The sequence below is a fragment of the Antechinus flavipes genome, chromosome 6 (assembly GCF_016432865.1).
Source record: "Antechinus flavipes isolate AdamAnt ecotype Samford, QLD, Australia chromosome 6, AdamAnt_v2, whole genome shotgun sequence".
Lineage (NCBI taxonomy): Eukaryota > Metazoa > Chordata > Mammalia > Dasyuromorphia > Dasyuridae > Antechinus > Antechinus flavipes.
Genome location: NC_067403.1, coordinates 50,065,889 through 50,080,374, shown reverse-complemented (window position 1 = coordinate 50,080,374; position 14,486 = coordinate 50,065,889). Strand labels below are relative to the sequence as shown.

The following is a 14,486-nucleotide window of genomic DNA, read 5'->3' as shown; positions in this document are numbered from 1 at the left end:
AAAAAAAAAATCCTTAAGTTACTTAGTTCAAATTCATTTTGGCAAATCCACTAGTTTAATAGAAAAATACTAAAAAAAATAAAATTAAAAAAATAAGATTAACCATTACATCTTAACTAACATCCCCATTATGCTGGTTGCAAATCTAAATAAAAATAAATCTACTCTTCCTGGAAATTCAAATGCAGACACCATCTGTCTATTTTGCTTTTCTACATTTTGTTTCTCAAAGTAATTTCATGTAATCATCCCATCTCAGCCACTGAAATAATGGGATAATAGAAAGGGTCAGATTCAGGGAGAAATATGTGAAGTCAGAAACTAGCCTCTGACTCTCTACCAATGCATATGATTGTGTGGATTACAAGGTTGTTCGTTGCAAGGAGACGGCGGTGGGCAACGGGCAGTGTGCCAGATCAATGAGCCCTGTGTCTCTAGGGTTCGGTGCATGGCGAAAGCACAATTCCCGTCAGTCTCAAGGGAGCCCAGGTCTTAGCTGGCACTGCCAGGAGGTTTCTTCCCCTGGGGCATCAGGGGAGGGAAAAGCGCCTCTCCGAGTCAGCTAGGCAACAATCCTCTCTGCTGCCTCTGGATTACTTCCATCCGTGCGTGCGTGCGTGCGTGCGTGTGTGTGTATATGAGTGTGTGTGTGTGTGTGTGTGTGTGTGTGTGTGTGTGTGTGCGTGTGTGTGACTTCGTAGTCTATTCACACGTACAGTAGAGGCTCACAGGAGAGTGAAAGCAGGAGAGGGCGGGAGAGCTGGAAAGAGGAGGGGGAGAGAGGGAGAGAGAGAGAGAGAGAGAGAGGAAGAGAGAGAAAGGAAAGGAAGAAGGCAGAAGAGATCCAGATCCAGGCACAGCAGTAGCTGTTCGTGGCAGAGCAGACTCAAGCTCCCTTCCCAGGCAGCACATAGACTGACTTAACTGCCTCCTTCTCCTCCGCTAAGAGGCAGGAACCGCAAGCAGAACAGGGACAGCAGCAGCCAGCGGCAGCTCCAAGCTCCTACTCTTTCCCTCTGTGTCAGTTCCTCCCCCTCTCCAGCTCCCAGCCCACAGCTATTTCCTTCTTCCAACCTCTTTAAGATCCCTGGCTCCTTTCCCCTTCTCACCTCTCTCCCATCTCCCCTCCCATCCCCATCCCACCTTTTCTCGCCTTCTTCCATCCCCCTCTCCGTCTCTTTTTCTTTCTTTCTTTTTTTTTCTTGCTGCTTTCGTCCTGTCTCGAGATAAGTGCTATCTTTCCTAATCCCCTGCCATTTCAGCCCTAAAAACTGAAAAAAAAAGAGGGACTTTCTGCTTTTCTCTAGTGACATTATTATTGCTATCGGCTTTTTTTTTTTTTTTTTTTTTTAAATTCCAAAAGTGCAAGACGAGGAAGAGAGAGAAGCCGGAATCTGATCGGCAGCCTTAAGTGCAAGTCTAGTACCATAACAGTAACTGTTATTGCTCTTTTTTATGACTTATTTCCTCTAAGAGGGAGGGAGGAACAAGAAAACTTCAGCTATCTCCTTTGGTCAGTGATTATTATTGCTTTGGAAGAAGTGAACCCCCCGCCCCCCCTAAGAGAAAGAGACCGAGAAAGAAAAGCAGAAAGAGAGCCTGCGTTTCCCTTCGTCTTCGCAGCAGCAGCGGCTAAAGGACAGACCGAGCAGCGCGCGGGAGCAGCTGCGGAGATCGGCCAGAGGATGCGGGGCTCCGAGCCCCGGGCTGCGGGGCGGCGGCGGCGACGTCTCCCCAGCGGCTGCGGTGCTGCCGGCCACCGCAGTGGGACTTGCGACTCCTCTTCGGCCACCGTGTCTTTGGCAGGGTGCTGCTCCGCTCCCCGGCGAGCTCCTCTTTGGACTTGTCTCCTACTGTGCGCGGCACTCCGGACCCTCCTAGCCAGCCCGAGCAATGAAGGTAGGTAGGCACGCAGGTGGAGGTGGAGGTGGACAGCGCTCGGCTGGGGGGAAAAGGGGAGGGGCGGATAGTGGTGAATTTGCACCGGAGCTTGGGCAAGAACTGGAGGGGACTATGGTATGAGGTGCAAGGTCTGCAGCTGTCCCAACTGTCGCTCAGCTCCTTGTGCAGCTCCCGATTCCTCCCCCACCCCATTAGTCCAGAGTACTCTCTTCTGTCTTTTTTAGGCTTATTATTTGTCATTCTTCGGGGGCGGAGGAGGTGCGTGTGGAGGTCAAGGTGCAGGTCCATCTAGGGGTTCCGCTAACTTATTGGGTGGTTGACCCAGGAAAGGATTTATTTACGGGACCCAGAGACGTGATGCTGAGGGTTGATCTAGTTCGCTTTTACGGAAAATGAGCTAGAAGGGGGTGATTGTGGGGGGTCGTGGAAGGAAAGCTGCTGGAAGAGCTGCAGTACTTTAATCCTAGGAGCTAGAAACCGTTATCTAGCGGAGGGTGAGTGGGCGCCTTTACTTGGGGCAAAAGTGGGTAGCAAGAGCTGATATTTAGGATGGCACCAGCTGCTATTTCAGTGCTGGTGGCGGGAGCTGTTATTGGGGTGGGGGCGCACAAGTGTTGGAGAGAAGGCTCTCAACACTGTTGATGCCCATCTGTTTATGACTATAATAATTACACCAAGGCGGCCGTGCAGTAGGAGGCGGGAGAGGGAAAGGGGAAGGAGCGAAGGGTGGGGGGTGACGCCAGGGGATGGGGGGAGGAGGAGACTGTCTCTGCCAGGAAGTTGCTGCTGGAGCTTGTGAATGAATGTCTCTCCGGGTTTTTCGGTGTCTTTGGGGAGTGGGGAAAGCTCAGCTCCGGATACTGGAAGTCTCCTGACTTCCTTCTCACTTCCAAAACGCTTTACCTCTGCTTTCTGGAGATGGAGGTGCATCTGGACTGATGTTTGCGGTCTGTGTGATGGACTGAGGGCACGGGAACAGCACCTGTGCTTTCTCTTCTCGTGCTGGGCCCGGATGCACTGTGCCTAATCCTTTGTGCCGCCTGCCCCTTCAACATGCATCTCCGGGTCCCCTTCCAGTCTCCAGGTCTTTCTTTTCATACACACACTGACTGAGCTCAGTGACACTTCGGGCTTTAGCACAGGATCTAGGAAATCTGACAGGGAGGAGAACTGTTTTCCTCGTTTGATTGCTCCCTGCCAGAAACGAGCTTCCTTCTTGTGGGGCTCAGGAATGGGGATAAAAATTCATGCCTTTTAGACTGTCGCCTTTTCCGGGAGGTGGCCAAAAGACTCTTAAGATGCTGCAGTCAGTCACCTCCTAGTGTGCACGTTTAGAATCCCCTTTCTTGGGAAAGGCGCTAAATTGGTTTCATACAGATGCAGTCTTACAAGATTCGGGGTCAAAATTAAGAAACTGGAATTAAAACTGATCCCTTCCCTCTCCCATTCTCCTAAATCAACTTTCTCCCCATTTGTCCACTAATAACCAAAGTCTCAATTCCAAAATATCTCGAGGAAGGGGATTCATTTGAAATACCCCTTTGCCAAGGATAGACTAAATAGAAATAGGATTTCATTCCTTCTTATAATGGGGATTAGCTAGGGAGGCGTTTTCACTGCTTATAACTTTCTAATGTTAATTCTACACCCCCCCAAAAAAAAAAAAAAAAGTTACATCTCGTCTGCTGAAAGTCAGAAAAAGTCTATCTGGCTACTTTGTCTTCATTCATAGCCTCCTAAAGGAAGTCTTGATTTTGATGTAAACCAATCTAATGAGTGCCATCTATCCTGAAGAATTTTCCTGTTTAAAGTCCATTTTTCCATGTTTTAGCGAGAGCTTTGTAGACAGGTAGGAATACACTGAGAAGAATACATCTTCCTCTGTGTGTGGTAAGGGGATAGTATGAGCCTTTGGTGCTGGAGGGGTAACATGTAACTGAATCTGAAAGAGGGTACTTAGTTCAAGAAGGAAAAAAAATGGAAAGAAGAAATTTAGTAGGGAATGGATGTGTATAGCAGGGAAATATCACCTATCCCCCTTCCCAAGAATTTCATAGAACTGATCATACAGAACATAGAAATCCAAATTTGTTAATATAGATGAGTCCCAAGCTATTTAGCAGTATTTCATCTCCTTTTAGAGCTGGGGAAGACATAAGGTACAGGAAAGCATATTTTCTTATTTTAAAAAAAGGAACATTTATGACCTCTTTGAAATAGACAACCTTTTTTTCCCTAAGGTCCTAAAAATCCACGATTCAACACTTGTGTTTAGAGCACAACAAAAACAGCAAAAATAAACTTAAATAAAAATAAAAATGAAGTCATTAATATTATTGATGTAATACTTCTTTATTTTATTAATCCCACCTCCATTCTGTAATGTATTTCATTTTCCTTCTGACTTTTCTTTTCTGTCCCAGACTTTTACTTGAGTACTTCTTTTAAATATTGTAATATCTCTCTTCTCACTTCACCCAGGCATTGTTTTTGGTTGTAAAGAAACAGGAAATTATATACTGAATCTATTCTGACACTATTTGCCCCTCTCATTTTCCCCTCCCTGGCCTCCAGAGTCTTTATGTAATCTCAGCAGTAATAGCAGTTTGAGGGCTTGAAAAGCAGGTGGAATTTTATGGGAAGGACAGACAGGTGCAATGTGCTATAGGAATAGAGGATTTTAGATTTAATTCTGTTTTGACATTCCCCCCTCCCTGCTATAAGGTTTATGTGTGTTATTTTTAAATCCAAAGTATCTTTATCTATCTATCTATCTGATAGATAGTGCTTATTATATAAGAAAATAAGTTACAAACTCAATAAAAAAACAGTTGAAAAGTTTGCAGTCAAAAGATATGATTAGTTTTTAGTGATTCGATTTTTGGACTTCTATTAGAAAAAATAGAGAAAATGAAACAATGCCAGACATATCTAAAGTCTGTGGATCAGTATAAATTGAATGTTCCATTATTATGGTTTGTAGAAAACATAACAGAAGAGATGCACATAAAAGAAGGCCCATGAGTTCTTTGGCCTGGCCTGAATGGTAAGATAGCAGTCACTTTAAATGAAGAGGCTCTGTTCTTTGGCTCAGTTGTCCTGTTTCAATAAAGCTTGTATTGTTACTATCAAAAAAAAAAAAAAAAAAAAACCTTAGCCAAAACAAAACAAACAAACAAACAACAACAACAACCTAGATATAGGAACTTTAAAAGAAATAATTAATTCAGGGACTTATTTGAAAAAGTGAGTCCTCTGTGAATGATAGCTAGAATAGTACTAAGGACAAATTTCACTAGCTATTTCAACCATAATAGGTGCATCTTTTAGTGCTTTCAATAAACAAGAAAGCAAGGCCAATGATGTATGGATCCTGGATATGGACCAAAACATAAAGCAATAGCTGACCCATTGAATTATTATTATTATTATTATCATTAATTTACTGTTTGAGTATTTATTTATAAACAAGGAATATTTGACAAGTACTTTTCACAGCAGGGATTCTTGGCCAATTATTGTTGAACAGCTCTGCTTTTCACTCTGTAATGAATTAAGCTTAATTCATTGAAACCATAATCAGTAAAGTTCTTCTGTGCTATTTACTGACAGCTATCAGCAGTATGTTTTTGAAAAGTCCAGTTTCATTTCTCTGAATGGTTCCTATAATTTTTTTTGGGGGGGTGGAAAAATGGAGGGGGGTAGGGCTCTTGGTGGAAATGAGAATAAATGCCTGAATTGATTCAGGGAAAATAATGAATATTTTCTTCAGAAAGAATGGGAGAAGAAAGTTTGTGTTAGGTGTTTTTGAGTATGTTTCTAAAACCAGTAGGTCACAGATATGTCAAGTATATTTAACTAAAATAATTTGTCATTTGGGAGTTATAATAATTGTATAACAATGTTATTTTAAGTAGTTTTTTAAAATGGGGAAAGCAAACAGTAATGGAACCATAACTGTTCTCTACAATCGTAAAGGAAAAGAAATATTCATGGCTTCTCCTATTATTTATGTCTTAAAAAAGTCAACTGTAAATTCCTTGTTGAAACTTTATTTCCTGGAGTGGTAAGAACCAAATAACAGTGTTTTGTTTATTTATTTATTTTTAAAATTGTATTATGAGAAAAATTACTTTCAAAATGTTCATTTGATATATTACTGTATGGTTAGCATAGTTATTCAGGAAAATTAAATTTTAAAAATAAGTTTTTTTTTCTTTTGGAAAACACTTTCTCAGGGTTACTGTAATCATTTGAGACAAAGATTTAAAATAAGATCATAATATGTAAATAAATCATTATATTGTGGAATAATGACTATTTACATTATGAACATAGGTACTTTTATTTATCAAAAAGAAATTATTTTTAAAATTAAGATATTAGTGGGTTTTCTCACTCCTTTCTATATATACATTATTTAAATCAATCTAGAATATAATGGGAACTAATTCAAACTCACAGATCAATATGCCAAAAATTACTTGAGTTTAAAATTGAGATAACTTACTTTTCCTTAGTTTATTCTGCTTATTAATTCTTTTGGAATTTAAAAATATAGTATATTGATAGTTATATTGATCACTTTATTAGGATGATTTCCCCCCTTTAGTCAGCCTAGTTTAAATTCCTATTTAGACGAAATTTGTTCATTTACTTTTAATTTTTTTAAAAAATGAAAATATAAATGGTCATTTAAAATGATTATAAATATATTTCTTTTTGATAGTTTCAAAGTTTATTGTGGGAAAAGAAATGCATAATAGATAAGGAACTAGTATAAAATCATTATAGACTTCTGATCCATTACTTTTAACTGCACCCTTAAGTTCAAGTAACTATAGCTACTATTTTACCAATTAAAATTATATCCTAATTAGAAAGATAACCTAATCACATTAAACCAATTTCAGTAGAGATGTCTTTAAAATTTTAAATTGTACACCTGATAATTTCCCCTTGAATTTACAAATTATGAAAAACTACATGTTGGGTTTTAATTGAAGTTTGAATCACCAACTTTCCCCACCAATGTTTACTCAGGTAGAGATTGGCTTATTCTTCTTTCCCATTTCATTAAAGAGTGAGTAGGTAGATGCAGGGAGTAAGAAGAAACTTATAAATTATAAACTGTTACCTCAGAGATTAGAATGATTCTTGCTGTTCTAATATCTTTGATGAGTATGTATTTATCTAATAAACTGGTATGTTTCCTACTGTTCTGCTCTACTGGCTAAATACATATTTAGCTACTTTATCAGCATCCTTGTGATTAGTTAAATGTTCCTTCTAAGGAGTTATGGTGATCTATTATGGATATACTTAGTGATCATATATATATTTTTTTTTTGAAAAAAAAATATCAACTCTAATCCATAAGTGTATGAAAGGACTCCAATTAAATTGGAGAACCTTGAAATTATTTTATATATGGATATTTCACTATGTTCTGCTCAAATATATATATATATATACATATATGTTTACTAATAATATAATTAGGAAATCACTTGTCTACTTAAGGTATATTAGAAAGGAGAAAATTAGACCAATAACTTTGAACCATTCTTACTTAGCATGTATATTTCCATATGCTTTTAAATGAACATAAGTAATTTTTTTTTGATATGAATATTGGTCATTTCATCCACTTTGAATATCTTGGATGAGGAAAATTTCCCTCAAGGCAAGTACATTTCAACTTGAAAGTGATTTTTGTTGTTGTTGTTGTTGCTGTTGTTGTTATTTGGCTTGAAATATCCAAAGTCAATGAATATTAATGGTCTTCATATATTTTTAAATTACAATTTTATCAGGGTTTTTGTTGTTGTTTGTTTTATGATCACACAAATCTGTTGCTAATGTCTTTTAAAATTTCCAAAATAGAATATGTAAGAAAAAAGAAAATATGGCTCGTATGTTAGAAATTTAATAACATTTCAAATGAAATACTTATTTTGTCACAAATTACTGGCATCTAACCTAGGAAAAATAGATGGACTCTCTACAATTGTATTGTTTGTTACTCCACAATTTAGGTTATAGAAATACTTTTTGCCAATGAAGTCAAATTTGGATAAGCTGACATAAACTGTTTTGATAAAAAGTATGTTCAGAATTTATCTGTCTTCCTGCCCTGACCATAATTTAGGGCCTATATGAAAATGGGCAAATTATTTAATGTCTATCTCTCACTTTCCTAATTTGTAAAACAAGGAGTTTGCAGTAGAAAGATCCAAAGATCTCTTCCAACTTCAATGTAGTGATTGTCTCTTGTCCTATAATTCTTTCTTCTCTGTGTTTTTGGCTATCAGATAGTTTTCATTTTAGTCATTTTTGTTCTACCGAGTCATTTAGATGGTGTAAATGTAAACTTTGGATAATAAAATGGGAGAGGTGGGCATTTACATTTGTGGACTAATGAAATATTTATTAAAGAATAAGGGAATGGCTTTTCCTAAAGATTTTACATTCTTATCTAATCTATTTCTTTGAATTTTGATTAAATGCAATGCAACAGCTAACACTTGTTTCATATAACTGAGGGTAGACCATTACTGAAGGCTATCTATTTCATCATTTGAAAGTGTTAAATTCTCTTGCTTAACTTTTTATTTTGATGGGGAAGAGATATTTAGTAGTAGGTGATTCTTGGGCAATAACTTCTGTGTAAAAAAGAAAATGCACCATCAAATATTTTAAAATAATATCTTTCTACTCTATTTAAATAAAATAAGAGGAAGCATTTATATATCATTTAAATTTTTAAAAATACCTTTATAAAAATCTCATTTTATCCTCATAACAAGATTGGGAATTAAATGCTTTTATATTTGAAGAAATGGGGGTTGAGAGAAGTTGAATGTTTTATTTGGCTTAATACAACTAGTAAATAGCTGAGTCAGAGATTTGAATCCAAATCTTTCTGTCTATTCATGATTCATGATTTTACTTATTACACTTTCTAGTTGTTTATCTAATTAGCAAATAGACTGTATTAAAAAGGCTGAAAAAAAGAAGAAAACTATATTTTTTCCTGTCTTGATTTGAATAATTAAGCCACCATTCCCAAGAGAAACTCTTGGTAATTTAGATACTACTTTTTTCCTTCCTCTTTTCTAAACTCTAAACTTTTATAATACCTCTAATAAGAATCCCAGGTGCTACAATATTGAAAAACAATAAAATAGCAATTAAATAATAAATAAAATTGAAAGTGGCATAATTTAGAACTTGAAGGCCATTCCTTCATGACTTAGTGTACTGATATTTAGCAAATAGTAAATAGTTTGGAATAGGTTAAAGATCTTTGGACTTGTAGTATGATGGTTTGGGTTCATTTGTTTGAATGTTAACTGCTCTTGGAAAAGTCAATTTAGTTTTCTATAGGCTGGTTGGGTAAAACTATCTATTTTCTCATCTTTAGATAATTATACTTTTTATACTTCACAAGGTAACTATAACAAAAATCCTTAGTTAATGATGATAAAAATAGCTAACATTTACTTTACATTTTGCAAAGCACTGACAAATATTATTTGTCCTCACAACAATTCTAGGTGTTAGGTGCTATTATCACCATTTTTTTTTTAACTGATAAAGAAACTAAGACAGGGTAACAGGCAGATTTTTTTTCTTGTTGTTCTGTCCTTTCAGGCTCTCTGTGACCTTCTGGACTATAGTATGCCAGGCCCTTCTGGCCTACCTTTTCTCTCAAAGTCTGTCCAAATTCATGTCAGTTATTTCCATCTATCCACTCTATCATCTGTCATCAAGTTTTTCTTTTGCCTCTACTCTTTCCCAAGATCAGGGTCTTTTCCAATGAGTTCTATCTTGTTATTATGTTGCCCAAGTATTTCAGCTTCAGCTTCAGTCTTTAACAGTCTGAATTTAAGGATTGGCTGTTTTGATCTCCTTACCATCCAAGGGATTCTCAAAAGTTCTCTCCAGGACACAATTCAAAATGACTGATTCATGGCCATACAATGCTCATACGAAAGCCAGAGCTTAGATTATATGGATGTTTATTAGCAAGCTGATGTCTCTGCTTTTTAATATGCTGTCCGTATTTGCCATAAATTACTTCTAAGGAGTAAGCATGTTTTCATTCTCTGGCTGCTATTTGCCATCTGTAATGCTCTTTTAATTCAAAGAGAAAAATCTTACCCAAGGTTAAATAGTTACTCAGACCCTAACTTCAAAAGTGTATCACTCTGAGTTAGTCTGTTTGTTGCTAAGTGTCTGATGCTGAAATTGAACTCTGAGGTCTTATGCATACCATGTGCAGCACTCAATACAATATACCATTATATAAATGGGAATTATGGTTTAACAGCCAGAGGTATAAGTAGCAGATTTTTGTTTGTTTGTTTTTGTTTTTTTCTTTACCATGGCAAGCCCACACATCACACCATGCAAGACACCTTCACATGTTTTAGGATTGAAATAGTCACTACTGCTACTACATGGAGAAAGACATTATAGACACTAACCAAAGAAGAAGATTTAAGCAGCTTTCTATTTAATCTTTCCTTAGTACCTAGTTATGTTAAAGAAATAGTTGTTTATTCATACTTGAAAATCTTAAAAGCCTGATTTCTAAAAGATGAGTGTAGAATGGGAAGCTTTGATCAGTGTTAACATTTCCTAGATCTCTGAAGTTCCCAGCCATTCACACAGACATCCCTTTCCCCAATCATTCATGAAATGGCAAAGGCAAAGTGAAGGGTCCTGCCTCAGGTCAAAAAAGCAATAAGCTATATTATTTATGTATCTAGGAGTCAAACCTTACTTCTCTGATCAAAAGCAAACTTTTTTAAAAAAATTGAACCACATTGCCTCACTATTTACCATTTAATTATATCCAGTTTTCATTGGAAAGACTGATTATGTGTTATAAAATCTACCACATTTTTCCTGCATTAATTTGTTGTTGTTCAGTCATATCTAACTCTGTAGCCCTATTTCGACTTTTCTTGGAATAGATATTAAAGTGGTTTATCCTTTCCTTTTACAGGTCATTTTATAGATAAGAAAATTTAGGCAAATAGGTTCTTACCTAGGGTGACACAGCTAATAAATATCTGAGACCTTCCAAACGTCAGAGCCAGTACTCTTTCCACTATACCAATTAGCTGCATGAATTTAGGGAGTATTTATTTTGGCCTAACTGGCCTTTTCTTTTCTACTTTTGTATTTATTTTCATTTTTTATATTGGTCTTCTTGCTGAATCCCCAAACTCTTGGGAAATTTTGAAATGCAAGAGATAGAAGGAAAAAAGACTTAAAAAGAAAAAAAAAGTTCTTGGGATCAGGGATGTAGTGATGTCTCTCAAAACGTAAGGGTTTGGAGGAATCAGAACTAGAGGTATCTCCCTCTCCCTGCCTTTCCCATATGAAATTCCTTTTACCAGGCCAACTCATGGAGGAGAAAGAGACAGACTTTGAACCCACCTTCATAAATTATCCTTCATGATCCCATATAAAGTTTCATAACTAAATGTGGGAAACACAATAATATGATTTATTATTAGTAATAGTTTGATTTGTATCCTGATTTTACATATCCATTTTACATACCCATAGACCTGGAGTCACATAAAAATTTCTCAGGTGAAAAAGGGGTGCAAGTGGAAAAAAGTTTAAGAAGCCCTGGCTTAGAAGATGAGATATTTTTCCCCCCATTTCTGGCCTCCAAGCTTCCATCTCTTCCAGCATCACTGAGTTGTGCCATGTGGCAATGTGAATGGTTGCATGATGTCTACATTGAAATTATCTGCTTTCTGAGCAAGATTTAGGCCAACCTCCTAAGAGGCCAGAACATGGATTCCTCTGGTCTTGGCTTTAGAACTCCAGAAAACTATCAATCTGATATCAATGTTGGAAACTCTTCCTTCTTTCTTTTTCATGAGTGGGTAAATTTCCTCTGACTGATGATATCATCATCTTCATCCAATAATAAGATCTTATCCACATCTGCTTTCTTTGAGGATTAAATATGATAGCTTGCCAACTGACTGGTAAATTTCCCATACCAGGGCAAATTTTCTGCTCTCACCCAATTCTTTTTCCTGGGGCAAAACTCTTGTTACTCTAACCCAGTAAAGGACCATTGATTAATAATTTATGTTTTAAAATAAAGTTGATACATATAATCAAATATGGAAATTAATGTTATAGTTGGTATACTTTATAATCAATCTTTTAAAAAGCCAAATATCCAGCAGAATTTTAGAGAAAACTCCATTTTTGTTCTTATTTTAACATTTACTCTAGTGAGGTTCCTTTAACAGTACAGAGAGCTTTTAACAACTGATCAAGTATTTCATTCATGCTCAAATGTATTACTATGATCACTTATTTTTTCAAAATTTAAGAGAAAAAGCCTTCTTCAAGGAAAAATAGCAAGAGACCTGTATTTCTCCCTATCTCCAAACCCTTTACTACTTTGGAAATGGGAAAATATATCATTGTGGATTTAGTATAATTCTGAAAAAGGCTATTGTTGACAGTTGTATTTTTTGTTCATCCTTTAAAAAACAGCTTAACATAATTATTCATTTCATGCCTTTTTTCCCTCCTGGTGATATGACCAACTGAAGATTTGGATGCAAGGCTGTAGAGAAAGAAAAGCATTTGGCTCAGCCATAGATTTCTCAAGTAGTTGTCCTGGCAGACTTCAATATTTGTCTCTAGTAGTTTAGTTCTCTGGGAAGCTTGTTTGTTTTCAGTATTAGTCTGACTGGTTTCAGTCTGTCTTTGTCTAATTATTTATTTTGAGCAATTGATTGTTAAGTACCAGAAGGACTAGACCATAATCAAACAATTGATTGGTGTGAGCCAGAATTTAGCTGTCCTACATTTTAAGTAAATACTTTTAAACTTTCTCTGATTATTCTCGTACAATTTTGTTTTTAGTGAAAATTTACTTTCATCTCCATTCACAGATTTTGTTCAGAGGCCATTAAATAGATGATAATCACTAGAGTGTTAAATTTGGAATTGGGAGGAACTTAATTTTAATTTAATATTTTTGATACTAGCTTTGTGATGTTAGACAAGTTACCTAAACTTCTCAGCCTCAGTTTCCTTCCCTTCCCTATGAGTTGGAGAGGATAGAAGTGACTCTTTGACAAAATTTTCTAACAATATGATAAAATGATATGTGTAAAGTACTTTATAAACCTAAATAAAATATGATGAGCTATTATTATCATCATTATTACACTCATCTACAGAAAAAGAAATCTGTAAGGTAATCAAAGGGCCAAGAGATTAGACAGGATGGTTTTAAATATATACAAAAATACACACACAAAAAAACATGTTTTGTTAAATCTTACATGGAGTTTAGAAAGCACCTGGACCAGCGATCATTTTATAAATTAATAAAATTGGGATTAAGAAATCTGAAGTGGCTTAGCTCAAATGGCAAAGAAAATAAAAAATAGAGCTAGAACTCCAACCTAGGTATCACCCAGAATACTTTTTAGTCTATTGTATAGCATCTCCAGCATAGGTTTGCTTATTTTTAATTCAGAATCAAAATTTCTAATCACAAATGTTAAAAAGTAAATTTTCTTTTTTTCTATTTAATTTTTCCTTTCTTTTTTTTTAGTAAAAGTAATATTATGTTTTTGTGAATTACAAGCACTGAAATAGATCTTGTTGAATTTTTTTCTTAAAAGAAAATGGTTTATTTACTTTGCAGCAACTATCTTTCCTCATTCCAGGATGTATTTTCATGTGTGCTGAGTAGAAAGATAAACTTTGCAGGTATATCTGGAATGGCACCAACACCATAAAAGTCAATGACATGGTGCAACCAATGGAGCCAAATTTTTACTTTCATCAAAGTCTTTCTTGAATATTTGGAGAAGTGTCCCAGTATACATCCAAATCACACAAATGATGACAATGTATTCTCTTAGCATGTTATTGTGTCCATTTTCATCATTATGATAAGGTGGCAAAAGGAGACTCCTAGAAGTCCTATGGATAAGGACAGTTTTGCATCAAAAACTTTCAGTCTGCCATACAGTAGGCACTAAATGATTGATTGCAGATTGGCCTTTTGACCAAGGGGAACTTATTCGTATTTTTGTGGTCATAAGCACAAATATTATATATCTATATTTTAAAGAAGGTAAGAAAAGAATAGAATTACATAACTTAGACTGCTATAAGAGCTGTTGCCCCTGGAGGAAGCTTTTGAGAGTGAATTACATATGGTATAGGTATAACTTAGATAAAATATCCTCTAAGGCCTCTTAAAACTTTGAGAGAATTTGAGTATTTGGGGTTCTCTAAAGGACATGGAAAAAACTTGGATGATGAAACATATCATATATGAATATGGACACACAATATTTACATTAGGTTTTCATATATGCATTTGCTAAACATGTATATAATACATTAGATTATTAGATTTAAAGGTACTTGTCCATACCTTAACAGTATTAAATACAAGAAGTAACATATGAAAAATTATGCACAAATATTAAATTATATGTCTATAATTTATTTATGTCAATCTAATTATATTTCTATCAATCTATTCATTCACGTATCCATGGACTACC

The 14,486-nt window shown here is 35.8% G+C and overlaps 1 protein-coding gene across 4 annotated transcripts in view; it reads left to right on the top strand.

The window, feature by feature from the left end:
- Positions 1-792: 792 nt before the first annotated feature.
- The window catches only part of EPHA5 (EPH receptor A5), a 472,740-nt gene continuing 459,046 nt past the window's right edge, over positions 793-14,486 (top strand). For all 4 annotated transcript variants that reach the window (XM_051965920.1, XM_051965918.1, XM_051965919.1 and 1 more), the window contains exon 1: positions 793-1,899. In XM_051965920.1, the coding sequence (XP_051821880.1) occupies positions 1,686-1,899 (214 nt within the window). In that variant the 5' untranslated portion in view covers positions 793-1,685. The remainder of the gene's footprint in view (positions 1,900-14,486) is intronic.